At 40.5% G+C, this 14,898-nt stretch overlaps 1 protein-coding gene across 5 annotated transcripts in view; it reads left to right on the forward strand.

The window, feature by feature from the left end:
• ARHGAP12 (Rho GTPase activating protein 12) overlaps positions 1-14,898 on the forward strand; it is a 91,891-nt gene that overhangs the window by 57,009 nt on the left and 19,984 nt on the right. For 3 of the 5 annotated variants that reach the window (XM_075827482.1, XM_075827480.1, XM_075827484.1), the window contains 7 exons: positions 18-98; positions 1,583-1,711; positions 1,991-2,071; positions 5,047-5,124; positions 6,135-6,196; positions 9,538-9,610; positions 13,424-13,528. In XM_075827482.1, the coding sequence (XP_075683597.1) occupies positions 18-98; positions 1,583-1,711; positions 1,991-2,071; positions 5,047-5,124; positions 6,135-6,196; positions 9,538-9,610; positions 13,424-13,528 (609 nt within the window). The remainder of the gene's footprint in view (positions 1-17; positions 99-1,582; positions 1,712-1,990; positions 2,072-5,046; positions 5,125-6,134; positions 6,197-9,537; positions 9,611-13,423; positions 13,529-14,898) is intronic. The other 2 variants (XM_075827481.1, XM_075827483.1) reach the window with 1 other exon arrangement.

The following is a 14,898-nucleotide window of genomic DNA, read 5'->3' on the forward strand; positions in this document are numbered from 1 at the left end:
TTCTAATCTCATTACAGTGGATAAAACACGTGGACGATCAAGGTAGACCATATTACTACAGCGCTGATGGGTCACGCTCTGAGTGGGAGCTGCCAAAGGTAATTTTTTATATCGCAATTAAGGACTAAAAAAATGATGTACACGGGTAATTTTGCTCCTGTCATCCATGTATAAAGGAAAGTAAATAGAAAAAAAATCAGGGCAGTCATCTTAGAGGCTCTGTCACCACATTATAAGTGCCCTATCTCCTACATAAGGAGATCAGCGCTATAATGTAGGGGACAGCAGTGCTCTTTTTTTACCACGTTAGGAGCGATTTTAGCTTTAAGCTAACTAGTTTCTTAATGCCCAAGTGAGCGTGTTTTTACTTTATACAAAGTGGGCATTGTACAGAGGAGTGTATGACGCTGACCAATCAGCGTCATGCACTTTTCTCCATTCATTTCCTCAGTGCATAGTGATCCTGCTAGATCAGTATGTGATGTCTTATTTTGACTCATTAACGTTACTGAAGTGTTTAGACAGTGAATAGACATTCCTTCCAGCCAGGACGGGATGTCTATTCACAATCCCGTCACTTCGCTAAAGTTTCTGTGGTACTTACAGCAGAGCAAGCATCATCTCGCTGTAAATGACAGGTAACAGCGAGATTACGCTTGCTCTGCTGTAAGTCCCACAGAAACGTTAGCGAAGTGTCGGGATTGTGAATAGACATCCCGTCCTGGCTGGAAGGAATGTCTATCTATTCACTGTCTAAACACTTCAGTAACGTTAATGTGTTCGTATAAGACAGCTCATACTGATCTAGCAGGATCCCTATGCGCTGACTAAACGAATGGAGAGAAGTGCATGACGCTGATTGGTCCGCATCATACACTCCTCTTTACAACGCCCACTTGGTCATTAAGAAACGAATTAGCATAAAGCTAAAATCGCTCCTAACGTGGTAAAAAGAGATTGTTTTTCTTAATAAAAAGCACTGCTGTCACCTACATTATAGCGCTGATCTCCTTATGTAGGAGATAGGGCACTTATAATATGGTGACGGAGCCTCTTTAAACTGCTGTCAGAATTGGTAAGTGCGTTACCCGCCTAAAAGCTACACATAGACATAGTTTTGCTGGGAGCTTAGTCTGTAGTTGACACAATTACTCTCCGTAGTGGTTGATACCCTTTTAGATTGGGAAGAGTACAGTCGCACCATGCCATTTCCAATCTCAATCAGCAATATTAATCAGATTTTTTTTTAAATAAATATAGGTGGAGAACCTCTTTAAAGGTACAAAGACTGCACAACCAATGACATTGGAGGTTTTGTAGGTTTTAGTCCAGACTTTATCTGTTAGGTTAAAGAGGAAGCAGTTCCGCCACGTCGTCCTCCATCGCAGGCTGCTGTATTAATCAGATTTTTCTCCAATTAAATTTAGGTGGGAACTTCTGAACGTATTTGTGGTTGAGATATTTTATACCATACATAAAATTCAGCATTGCTTTCACCTTTCAACCACTTCAAGTTATTTATCTCTGAAGTTCCACAGTGTTGTACTTTTTTTGTACTTTTTTTTTTTTTTATATTTTTTAGTATAACTCCTTATTGCAACCTCATCAGAGAGAAATCACTAAAAGTCGGAGTCTCGATAGAAAGTTCCAAGAACCAATTGTTTTAACCAAGTGGCGACACAGCACATATCTGCTGGAGGCCAATGATAAGGTAATGTGATGTCTCCTTTTTGTCCTTGCTTACCAGGTCACCCTGACATAGTGACAGTGCGGCAGTTAGCAGACACTCCGTCATCGAGGTCCGGCTATATGTTCTGTGTTCGGTATTTTCCTGTTATAGCAGGGGCATAAATCACCAGTTAAATATTCAGTAAAACGTTATCATGCGGAGCCGTGCTTACCGGCAGCACTTCAATAAGGACAATTTGTAATCCTATAGAACCGACAGAAGACCGTAATGACATTAACAGGTCCGTTTTGTTTTTTACAGTTGCATATCAAGCAAAAGCGTAATTCCTCTGAGTATTACATGCCTAGTCCTGGTTTTTTGACTTCATCTTATTCTATGAAAGTTAGTATTCTGTCTCCGGTGTGTTCTTGCTTGCCAACACATGTCCACATTCCAAAAATTCTTCAGATTTGTCAATATGCTTGCCTGCCTGCTGTGTAATGACGGAAAGAAAAGTGGTTTCGATCTTAATAGAAAGACTAATCGCTTTCTTTATGGCCCTAATAACCTTCTTTTCTGCGGATGCCTGGAGTAAACTTCATTGGCTGTCGTTCAAGATGAACCCGAATATAGCAGAGTTGTTATATAGTATTGCCTAGGGTCAATTTTAGGGGTGCTCCGGTTTCCATAAATAGAGCTTATTCTTTAGATAATGAAACGTTATATAATTTTTGTATCCATTCTTCACGTTTTTCAAGATCTCTGTTTGCAATCTTTCGATAGGAACCGAATTCCCGTAAATAAAAATATATCCTGCTCATGTGATGAACACAGCTGCATGGCTCGTTACAGTACAGATTTCAGAGCGGTGTCTTGTAACGATCCCAGCACTTGTGTGTCCATCACATAACCATGAACCAAATTTTATAAACTGAAAGTGAACAATGAATGACAAAAAGCACAGATCTCGAAAAACATGAGGAATTGACACCGAAACTATTTTGGTAAATTTAGTTATACAATGAATAACCTTTATTTGCTCTAACCAGAATACCTTTTTATATCTGGATTAAAGATGTGAAAACAACCGGCATCCAAGTTGTTCCCACATGTCCTGAATATATGGCCACACTTTTTTTTGCCACTACAGTAAGGGGAGAAGTAAAATTTCTGATCTACCCATAGATGTAAGGGTTCAGCTGGATATTTAGTGCCAAGGACAGAATTGGATCTCCTTCTGTGACCCCTTCAAAGGATGGGATCTTGGCTCTAAATATACTTCTCCTGCATAGAGCCTAAGAGGGTGGCCAGACGTTCCTCCGCATGAGCCCGCTCGGCCAATCGGCAAAGCCCAGAGGAGTCACATGATCCGCTTCCTTATAACCTGCGTTCCTAAGAAACCGCAAGAGCGAAGGATCGCTCTCAAGGAGTTGAGGAAGAGGAGCTCAGTTTTTCCAATTGGCACTTGAGGACCTACTTAGAAGGTGCAGATGTGCCATCTAGTTCAGCTTAGATGGTATTCTGAACATATTACCTTAGCGTTCAGGATGTTTGCAGTCCTATACTTTTCTTTCTGTTCCATTTGCAGTGTTATTATAATTTTGAAATTAGCTAGTCAAAAAAATCCAGATCTCAAATAACAGACCAAATCATACCTGTGTATCTGCATACGCATGTTATTAATTCTTGTTGTAATTACGGCCTTAGATTTGTTACTATCAGATAACTTTACTAACTGCAATTCGTATTTATTCAATCTTAATGTTTTTCCCCCTCCATTTTCACATCGAATTTGGCACCTTTTTTCATATTCATTATTATATATTTCTAAGTGCATGTATAATACAGTATACAATAAATACAGTATATTGTAGTCTCCTCAAACTGGCTACTCCGTAGCCCGTTCTGCTTCTCCACCTGAGGGTCAAGTAAGTAGTATGTCATTACATTTCTTAACACACGTGCATAGTTAACATTGAATAAACCTGGCGTTTGGTCCATTGGGCTGGTCCCACTGTCGTTTTTTTGTTTTTGATGTTTTTTTTTAGCTCAATTGCTCCCTGTTTTTGTGATCCAAAGACCATTCGCAGTGTCCAGTGTAACTGCATCTGAGGATTGTGGCAGATTTGATCCATACACTACAATATTGAACCAAGTGTGTAGTAGAACTCAAAAAAAGTGATGCTTAGTGATTATTCCTTTCTATAAGACTTTGTTTGGGTTAAAGGGGGAACTTAATAAAAATACACAAAATTTTAAAAAAATATCCACTTTTTTTGTTATTTATAGTCCGATTTCCCCATATAGAAGTTGGAGATGTATTTGAAACCTTGCCAGCTCTCACGTCCTGATACATAAGACTCCAACTTATGCATTTCAGGCCCTTTGGGCATAATAGGTATAACTAAGGGCCTGATGGTTAAAACGCATAAGTGGCAATGCTTTATATTGTATTTAATGCCTATGTCTACCTCTGCAACCAAATAATTTGTTGACCCAGCAAATGAAAAACGAAGCAACTTTTTAAACATTTCTGATAGATCCTATGTAGGGCCACGCATCTCCATGGTAACAGACTGCAAACAAGCTCTGTGTAGTCTGATCCTGCAGTCATACTCTCTTCCTTCTGTCCCCTACTTTTTTCTAACTTACATTTGGTAGGCTAGCAAGAAGCTGGGGAAAAATTGAAGAGAGCTACAGGATCGGACTACACAGTTTGTTGTCTGTTACCATGGAGACACATGGGTCTGCATAGGAGCTATAGATAACAATAGGACATTTTTAATCCAAACTATTTGCAAAGTTGTTTATTTTTTTATTGTAGTTGCATTGGAATAATAAAAAAGAAATTTAAATTAAACTAGGTGTCAAAAGGTTTTCATGTATTTGGTAATGTATCAAAACGGTCTCAGAGAAAAATTGCATTTCGGGCTATAGCAACCAAAGTTCAACTTCCATTTCCCAAAATTGACTGAGCCTTTACAGAAGTGTGAGCTCTGGTGCTTGCCATGGATAACAATGCAGCAATTTTTAGCCAAGCTGGTCTGGTATTGTAGCGTCTGGTGACTCAGTATCTCCATGATCCTCAAACTTTTCCCAGCCGGTGATTCGGGCATGTGCAGTGGCACTGGCATTTGTTAGGTCATTAATATATTTAGTAAGTCCAACCTGCAGACAATTTTATATATTCTAAAAAATTTACCCAAAAGCCAATGAAGAAACTTTAAGCTTGTCTGTTCGTGACGTAATTTGTGTCCAGATTTGCTTTTTTATGTACAGTTTTCTGGATTTGTAATTTTTTTTTTCATTAATGTAAAATGCGTTCCAGAAACTTGTCATGTCTCACTCCCAGATACAAATATATCTTCATTTTATAGGAATCGACAACGACATCCAAGCAAAATTTCCCTGATGTTGAGACATCCCCTTCCTCTCCAAAGCACCCCCAGTCAACGGTCAGTACTTTATCTTGGTTGGTAATGTCTGGTGGCATTGACCCTGGTAGTGTCCGATACAATGAGGGAGATTCACCAGACTGAGGCAAAGCAAAAGTGTCTCAGATGGCAGCTCTCTGATTTCAGAGGCCTTTTAAAAATAAATTTAATAAGCAATCTGATTGGCTACTATTAGCAACTACTCCACAATTACTTTGCATCGGTTTCGATATACCTCCCCCAGTGCGTACTATAAGCTGTTTATGGCAAGTGCCATGGAGCGTGATTTTGTTCGGTTGGGATTTAATGCAGTTGGAAATAATACCATTATTTTATTACTTGGGAACTATTGTTATTGATCCTATCCAGACTTGTTGGGTGGGAGGTAATGATGAAAAATGAGCGGTTACTGGTGTTCGAACAAATCTATTTTGGGCTGTAATCATTACGGCGGAGTCATTAAATCTTGTATCTGAGGACTACGGCACTGTCTTGCATTTCCTATAATAGCACAGCAATTACGGACCTATTCACTTCTATTGACCACGGACTCCTTCCCGTATATTTGCGGGAAGGAGTCCGGGCCGCAGAAAGCCTTTGCAAAAGATAGGACATGTCCTATCTTTTGCCTTTTACGGAATGTTCACCCATACTTTTGTATGGGAGCACGGGCCGAAAATGCGGGTGGCCGGCTGTGCCCGTAATCGTGGACGGTGATTACGGGCACGGCCATGTGCTTAAGGCCCGTTTACACTATGCATTTATCATTACTATTTCTTTCTAAACGATTGGAAAATATTTTGCTTTGTAGCCCTGACCTAAATGCTACTTGCCGCCATTTGGCATTGAGGTAAATCTATCACGTATGGCCTCCATTATTTATTTTTTTTGCACCAGTTTAAAAGTTGATAATGTTACTGCTAACATACAAGTTTACATCTTCTTGTTTTAGAACATAAACCGTCCATATTTATTATTCCTACTTATTTTACACATTGTCTGCAAAATTGGATCTATATTTTTTTCTTCAGGATCAAGAAAAGTATGGTGTACTAAATGTAACCAAAATCACGGAAAATGGGAAAAAAATTAGGTTCGTATGGTGAATGATTTATTAATCTCTAATGTTGGTCGTCTCTGTGAGGCAGTCCTGGGTCTTTTTTTTTTTTTTTTTTTTTGTCTCATTTTGAATTCTTTCTCATGCCACTCATTTTCTTCCATAACTTATTGTATTGTAAAGCAATAACGAAGAGAGGCGGGCATCATAGGTGCCCATATATGCTGCAGATGATGTGTAATGTCTAGAAGTTATAGCTTTCATATACTGATGACACAAACCATCGTAGGCTTCGATCACATCTGCGTCAGGGCTCGGTTCAGGCGTTCCGTTGGAGCTTTCCGTCAGGGGAACCCATGAACGGAATCCAAACTGAAACAAAAACGGAAGCCATAGGTCTCCGTGTGCATCACCATTGATTTCAATGGTGACTGGTGCGGTGCAAATTGTTTTTGTTACAGTCGTGTAAGGGTTCCATAGTTTTGACGGAATCAATACCGTAGAGGACTGGGCTATTCGTTCAGTCAAAACAACGGAGTCCTTAAACAACGGTGACAAACGGAAACCATTTGCACCGGATTCGTCACCATTGAAATCAATTGTGATGCACATGGAAACATATGGTTTCCGTGTATTTGTTTGGATTCCGTTCACAGGTTCCCCTGATGGAAAGCTCCAACTGAACCAATGAACGGAGTCCCGACGCAGATGTGAAGGAAGCCTTAGCTGTTAGGGTATGTGCACACACACTAATTACGTCCGTAATTGACGGACGTATTTCGGCCGCAAGTACCGGACCGAACACAGTGCAGGGAGCCGGGCTCCTAGCATCATAGTGATGTACGATGCTAGGAGTCCCTGCCTCTCCGTGGAACTACTGTCCCATACTGTAATCATGTTTTCAGTACGAGACAGTTGTCCTGCAGCGAGGCAGGGACTCCTAGCGTCGTACATAACTATGATGCTAGGAGCCCGGCTCCCTGCAGTGTGTTCGGTCCGGTACTTGCGGCCGAAATACGTCCGTCAATTACGGACGTAATTAGTGTGTGTGCACATACCCTTATGAAGAAACACATCTAAAATTACCTTGTATGTCTAGTCTATTGTATTATGTTAAAGAAGTGGTGCTTGCGGCACTATACCTGTTTCAATTTATAGACATTTTAATTTTAACCCCTTGCAGTCACAGCCATTTTCTGTTTTTTCTTTTGACAGTCCCTGCCTTACGAGAGCCACAACTTTTTTTTTTTTTTTTTGTCAATGGGCTTATTTTTTGCAGGAGGAGTTGTAGTTTCTTTTGACACTTTTTTTAAGCACGGTATAATATACTGGGAAACGTGGGTTGGAATTGGAAAAAACTGCGACTTAACTTTATTCTGCTGGTCATTACGGTGATACCAAATTTATATTTTTTAAATTGTTTTACTACTTTTGCAAAGACAAAACTATTGTTTTGTTTTGTGTCGCCACATTCTGAAAGTCATAACTTTTTATTTTTTATTTTGTCGCTTTAGCAATGTGAGGGCTTATTTTTGCAGGTCGAGATGTGGTTTTTGGTACCATTTTTTTGGTACATGCAACGTCTCGATCACTTTATATTACATTTTTTTAGCGCTAAGATCTATTTTTTACCGGGTTCAATGTGCGATACCAATTTTGTTTATTTTTTTATTTTTAATTACTTTAGAGGATAAATAGGAAAAGGTGTTTTTTGGTTTTTTTAGAAGTTTTTTTTAGAAAACGTAAAAAAATTATTACTGATCCTAAGTTACAAGTCTGTATTACAGTCCACAGCTTCATTCACAATTCTGCAAGTTTGAGAGGTCAAATCTTCAAATAAAAAAAATTAACTATGCTCCGGCATTACAGAATATCAGCTAAGCTGCTAGGTGTGTCTGACATTAACATGGATGACTTTTTCCAAGAACAACCAGTAGAATTGTGAATTCAGCTCTTGGCTATAATACAAGCTGTAAATCCAGATCAGAACAAGATACCTGCTTAAAGTAAATGGGAGACGCATCTTAGGGTCCTCTTACACGGCCTGACATGGGCCGTGTAAACGAGCGCCGATCAACGAGACTGTTCGTTGATCGGTGCTCCTTTTACAAAGAGCTATGTATGGGAACGAGCGGTTGTTACTACGATCGCTCGCCCCCATGCATTTCTATCATATTGGCAGTACGTCTCCCTCTTTACGCAGGAAGATGCGCTGCCAACAACGATAATAATTTCGGCTGCATAAACGATACAATCAGCCGATGAACAAGCCTTTGCTCGTTCATCGGCTGTTCGTTGCCATGTTAACGCAGGGCAATGATCTGGAACGAGCGTTCTGTGAACGCTTGTTTGCCCGATAATTGGCCCGTGTAAAAGGGTCTTAAGGCTGGGTTCACACTGTTCTTTTTTGTTTTGGTTGATGAACTGCCTTTGAGAGACATGGGAGTTTATCTACAAAACCAAAATGCACAGTGTGAACACGGCCTAACGCTGTATGCTGTAAATCAATTAAAATAACTAGAGATTACCTTTAAAGGGAATGTGTTGCCAGAAAAACATGTTTTTTTTTTTTAAATTAAACATTTAGTGTGTGGGTGATTAAACATTGTTCAAATTTTTTTTATTTTTTTCACGAGTCAGGAAATATTATAAATTAATTCTAATTTATAATACTACCCATTTTTGGTCACTAGATGGAGCTATCCCCAAAATTGCAGCTTTGCAAAATTGGGTAAAAAGCCCTCGCTCTAGTGAGCTCTCAGCATCCCCCCCTCCTTTATCCTGGCTAGTGTCGGGATAAACGAGGGGTTTGAACGGTGTAACCTCCTACACTGTGTGTCGCCATTTTTTGAGCTAACACACAGTGTAGTAGGTTTACATACAGTAGTAAACACACACAAACACGAACATACATTGAAATCTCTTACCTGCTCCTGCCGCCGCGGCTCCCTCCGGCCCGTCCGCTCCGTTTGCTGCCGCTGGTCCAAGTGCACAAATCCGGAAGCCGCGACCGGAAGTAGTAATATTACTGTCCGGCCGCGACTTCCGGTCCACAGGAAAATGGCGCCGGACGGCGCCAATTTCGAATTGGACTGTGTGGGAGCGGCGCATGCGCAGTTCCCACACAGACGCCGTACACTGAAGTCAATGGGACGGGAGCCGTTCGCAGTCCCTATGGGACTGTGGCTGCCGTATTCCATGTCTGTATGTGTCGTTAATCGACACACACAGAAATGGAACAAAAAATGGCAGCCCCCATAGGGAAGAAAAAGTGTAAAAATAAGAAAAAGTAAAACACAAACACACAAATGAATATAAACGTTTTTAATAAAGCACAAACATCTTTAACATATAAAAAAACTATATTGGTATTTCAGAAAGAACTGGACATCGTCATGGGCCGTGCTGCAAGGGTCATCTATATTGTTCCAAGGCACTGGAGCTAGCTGGGTAAGGAGACGTAAAATTATCATCTTATCTGCTGATTGTAGTAAACACTATAACTGCAAAATGTTATCATTTTGAGCCCCTAGTGTCCCAGCGGCCTGCTTTTAATTAAAGAGAAACAGGAGTGTCTGCCAAATCATAATTTAATTTAATTTCCCTTTTTATAAACTAATTGGCCTCTTAATTTGAGAGCATTCTTAGTAAATGCTTTAGGGACATTTTACTGGATTATTTTTCTTAACCGTTTGATGACTTGGTAAACAATGATCTATTATGAACCTGCGTGCCAGTTTATAGCAGCTACAAATTGTGAAGATAGTATAGTGAGAAGATTGGGTTTAATAGGAGAGCTTAATCATTTCTAAGTGAATTTAGCTGTAAGTCTACTTTTTAACACCATATCTTTTAAAGGTCCTACAACTGTTCTATATAATCTTTCTAGTGGTCGGAACTCCATTTTTTTTATACATAGCTTCAAATCCTATGCATATGCAGAACTAAGAGATTAAATTCTGGCTGCCTGTAGCCACCACTAGGGGGAGCTGATGATCTTACTGCTTTGTTTTTTTTATTCGGCTCCATACAATCAGTCCCACAGACTTTGATTTAGGCAGTACGGCACGAGCTACTCCTTACTCACGCAGTAAGAGAGCAGGGGGCTTGGGACCTACGTTCTAGTGATTGGTGGGTGGTCCAGGTGTTAGGTTCCTAGAAACCAGACATATTTAGCACCTATTCGATGGATAGGATCAGCCTATTTCGGGTTTCAGGGCTAAACTATTAGTTTTTGTTTTTTTTACATTGCCATAATCGGAGAGCCATAACTTTTTAGTTTTTTTTTTGTTTTTCTATCTACGTTTTCATATCATGGCTTGTTTTTAGCAGGATGAGTCTGTTTTTACTGGTGCCATTTTGGAAGAGTGTCCTAGGTATGCTGTGCAGCGGTCGTTGTGCAGGGAGGGATAGGAGGTGATCTGTGTCCAACCCCTATAGTCAAGGGCCTTTTACACATGCCGATATTCGGCCGATGCAGCGAGTGCTGATCAACAAGATGTCGTTGATCAGCACTCGTTTGCTCCTGTCACACGGAGCCATATATGGGGACGAGCGCTCGTTCCTCCAATCGCTCGTTCCCATACGTTATCATGTTGTGCTGCCGTCAACGATAATATTTCACTTTTTTTAAACTATATGATCAGCAGATGATCGAGCGTTTGCTCGTTTATCTGCTGATTGCTGCCTTTTTTACACAGGGCAATTATCGGCAACGAGCGTTCTATGAATGCTCGTCTGGCCGATAATCGCCCAGTGTAAAACCCCCTTTACCGGTCACTGTAATCCTGCCTGTGATGATAATGAGAGAACTGCTGAGAAGTGATCTCTACAGAACAGGAAGGGTCTGTATATTATGAGACTCGGTGGTCAGAAAGAAAACTACAAGATTTCAATATTGTTTTTTAATATAGACAGTAAAAAGGAAAATTAAAATAAATAAAATAAAACACCATAGAAAAAAATACATGTTTAATAGAAGAACTTCATTTAAACAAGATTGCCTTTAAATCAATATGGTGTTAAAACTTTGTTAAGACTTTGCTTGAATTATTAAAGTTAAAGGGGGGGTCCACTTTCATGCATTCCCTACTTGTTAGAAAGGTCACTTAACAATAAGCTGGTCACCGGGAGCCCCAGCGATCAAATGTAATCTGTGAGGAAACCTGGCAGTAAGTGTTATATTTCCTTGCAGTGCCACCACAGCGGAAATTAAGTATTGCAAAAATTACAAATTTATGTCAATAGGTTAACTGTGTAATATAGGGCAGGTCCTCCAGAGCGAGAGAGACTCTATGTAACCGCTCTCCACTCTGGCCAAAAGATGATTATCCTGAACAGAGGATCATTAAGAATTCCCTAATAGGGTATATGATGGGTTTTCTAAACTGGATAACCCCTTTAAACTCTACCCATTATGACTGATGCTAGAGAATTACATTATCGCCAATATCCTATTGTTTTTCTTTTTCTTAGTCTTCCTTCTCGGTCTTCCTCCGTCTCCATAAAAATGATTTCAGTAATAGAAGCAGACAGCCGCCGGGCATTAAAATTCCCTGATGTTGCTCTTTATATTGAAACATTGTATCAAACTTCTGCTATGTGAGTGTAGTGGGTTTTTAGCATCTAAATGTAAAGAATGTTACCATTCACTGACAGGAAGCAGGTATCTTTAAAATGGTAAGGAATCGAACCACAACATGTATTAGAAAGTTGCAGAACTATTTAGTATAGGTTGATTAATGGGGGAGCCTAAATTAGTAAAAAAAAAAATTTTATAACCTTCTTGTTACCAGAAATCGCACCATTCTTGTTTCTGGGCTCTGCGTGTTATTACAACTCCCCCATAACCAGACAAATCTACCACTTTTCAAATTACTCCTTTTATGTCCCATTTTTCTAAACTGTAAATGAGATCTAATGGAGATTGGAAGTTGTAAATGTTCACATGCTCTGTTTGTCTTGTGCTAATATGTGCCTTTTGTTATTTCACGGCACCGCCTTTCTTCCATTTCCTCGACAAATCCTTCTGCACACGTCGTCCAGTCTCTGTGCTCCTCCTGTCACTCCTTTCTGCCTGGAAAAACACTCTCCATCGTCCACATTTTGTCAACTATGTAAATGTCAGTCCTATATCTTCCATTACTGCATGTGCCTGTTGTGCATGTTGAGTATTCAGGCATATGTTCCTCTCTACACTATTTCACCTGTATACTCCATATAATCTACGTATATTAAAAAGAAAATGTGCAGGTCACATTGCATGTATCTTGTGCTGATCTTGAGTTACAGAATGTATTATATGAAAGAGTTGCATGAGCAATTCTACTGGTTGCTGCTTAAGGCCCTGTTCACACGGCGGATTTTGCGTGGCGGGTACTGCCTCTGAACTATTTCTGCCGACGGCAGGAGGATTCTTCCCCTCATTGACTTCAATGCGAGGTTCAGGCCAAATCCGCACAAAGTTCGAGCAGGAAGTTTCTTTTTCCCGCTGGCTGAAAAAAATCAGTTAGCAGGAAAAATAAGTGTCGGAATCCCATTTGAAATGAATGGGAGGCAGAATTTTGCCGCGGATTCTGCCGCAAATTTCCTCTGTGAACATACCCTAAATCAGTCAGCATTCTGTCGACAGACACACCCCTTTTTGTGTAGCTGGCCTCCTGCGATGTTATATCTCCGGTCTTATTTGGCTTTTCCTCAAATTCTCAGAAACACTCCACCACCTCCTAAACTGGTATCTTCGTATCTCTTTGGTGTCTGCTCCACTTTCCCCCACTCTTCTTTTGTAGGGCAGATGGAACTTGTGTACATGCAGTGTTGTTAACAATCTGTTTGTTACACCTAGTGTCCTACTAGGTGGCATTTTATGCTATTGGTTATGACTTCCCGAGATGGCTTCTTTCTTCTCCTCCTTCCAGTCAGTGCAAGTATGCAGATCATGTCGCTTGGATGGACTTTCTGTCTGAGATGTTGTCACGACAAACTGGATAATATTGCGTATAGCTGGCCAAGTAAATACTGTGTAGCTGGCACCTAAGAGTAGATACCATAGTGTTTCCAGAGCAAGCCTGCTCTAATGTCACAGAAACCCAGTGTCGCCACTGTCACCTAGTGTGTAAGCATTCGGTCCCCGCACTGTAAATACGCAGAAGAAATCTTTGGCCGATCAACTTTTTTTCTGTGTCCTCCGTTTCCGATGTATTGCATACCAGCCACATGTGCCATGCCATTATTGACCTAATGTGACATTTCACTTGTGTTTAGAAGTTTGGCGGGAACCAGTCGAAACCAGAATTCACGGTCGATCTTAAAGGAGCTTCTGTGGAATGGGCCACAAAAGATAAATCCAGCAAAAAGAATGTCATAGAGGTAATATCTTGTCTTCAGTCTTCCGCAATTGCTGATCTCAAGGGAGAGGTGGTTTATCCAAAACAGGCAAAACATTTCACATTCTTTCCTCCTATAATAAGGTAAATTGTTAGCATCTGGATGTTCTGCTTTCTTGTTGTCCTGTAAGCTTGAAAGCATGCACAACATAATAATGCCTGCCAGCTGTGAGCGAGCACTTGGAGTAGTATGGACTAGGAAAGCGTTCCTCAAGATCACTACCGAGAGCTTACCAACTATGCTAACCGTGCATAGAAATTGTCAGGTCATATTTTGTACAGATCCTTTTAGCAAGCATAAGCTGTTTTACAGCAATCTAGTGGATCTGTTATCAGACTATGCTGTCCTATATAAGAGCAGCATTGTATAGGGACAGGTTCACTCTCCTATCCGTCAAAACGGATATTGTGGTGTGGGGCTAAGAATTCACCTGACTAAGAGTTATGAGTCCAATTCATGAGGGGAGCACCCCCTCCCCACACCTCCTCCCCTCTAGGTGGTGATTAACAGCTGACTGATGTGTATCTGTATACAAGACAGCCCATGAGTCGCTATGAGGAGGGCGGAAAGAGGTGGTGGAGCGCTCGCCTCATCAATACACCGGTCTCCTCCTCATCATGAGTGCAGTATATTCTTTGAACGCTTCTATTTTTAAATATTTTTTATGTGCCATTTTGGCTAATAGGAGAAGGGATCTGTCCCCACATTATGCTGCTCTTATATAGGGCAGCATAGTCTGATGAACAATCCGCTTTAACCGCATTCTCTCTTGTAAGGGAAGATGATTCTGATTAAATAAATTAGAGAATTGCGTAGATAGCAAGTCCCTAAGATTAGTATCCCATGAGTGGAGCTATTTTTATAAGAGGATCTGCCACGAGACAGGTTCTCTTTAAACTAGGTTATGTATTCGATTCTCCGCTTTAAACATTGCACATGGGTGCTTCTACAAGTGTTAGGGGGAGCATGCAAAGACGTGCACTGTATGCCAGTCAACCGAGATGGATCACATGGTTAGCATCGCAACGCTCTTGATGCAGAAGTGTCGGAAAACTAAGTGCATGTCTACTAGGGATGTCACGATACCAGATTTTGGACTTCGCTACCGATACTGTGTGTAGTATTGCGATTTGATACCAAAACGATACTTTTCCAACAGTAATAAAAAAAAATCTTCCATTCTCTGATGTGAGACGCGTGGTGTGATGAATTTTGAATGTGCCTCACATTAATAGTAATTAACTCCATCATGTTTCCCAGTCATAATGGGTTAATGTGGGAGGTACATGATGGGGTTAATTACTATTAATGTGAGGCACATGGAGGTTAAATTCATCACAATAAGTGAAAGC

This window comes from Rhinoderma darwinii, chromosome 5, assembly GCF_050947455.1.
Source record: "Rhinoderma darwinii isolate aRhiDar2 chromosome 5, aRhiDar2.hap1, whole genome shotgun sequence".
Taxonomy (NCBI): Eukaryota; Metazoa; Chordata; class Amphibia; order Anura; family Rhinodermatidae; genus Rhinoderma; species Rhinoderma darwinii.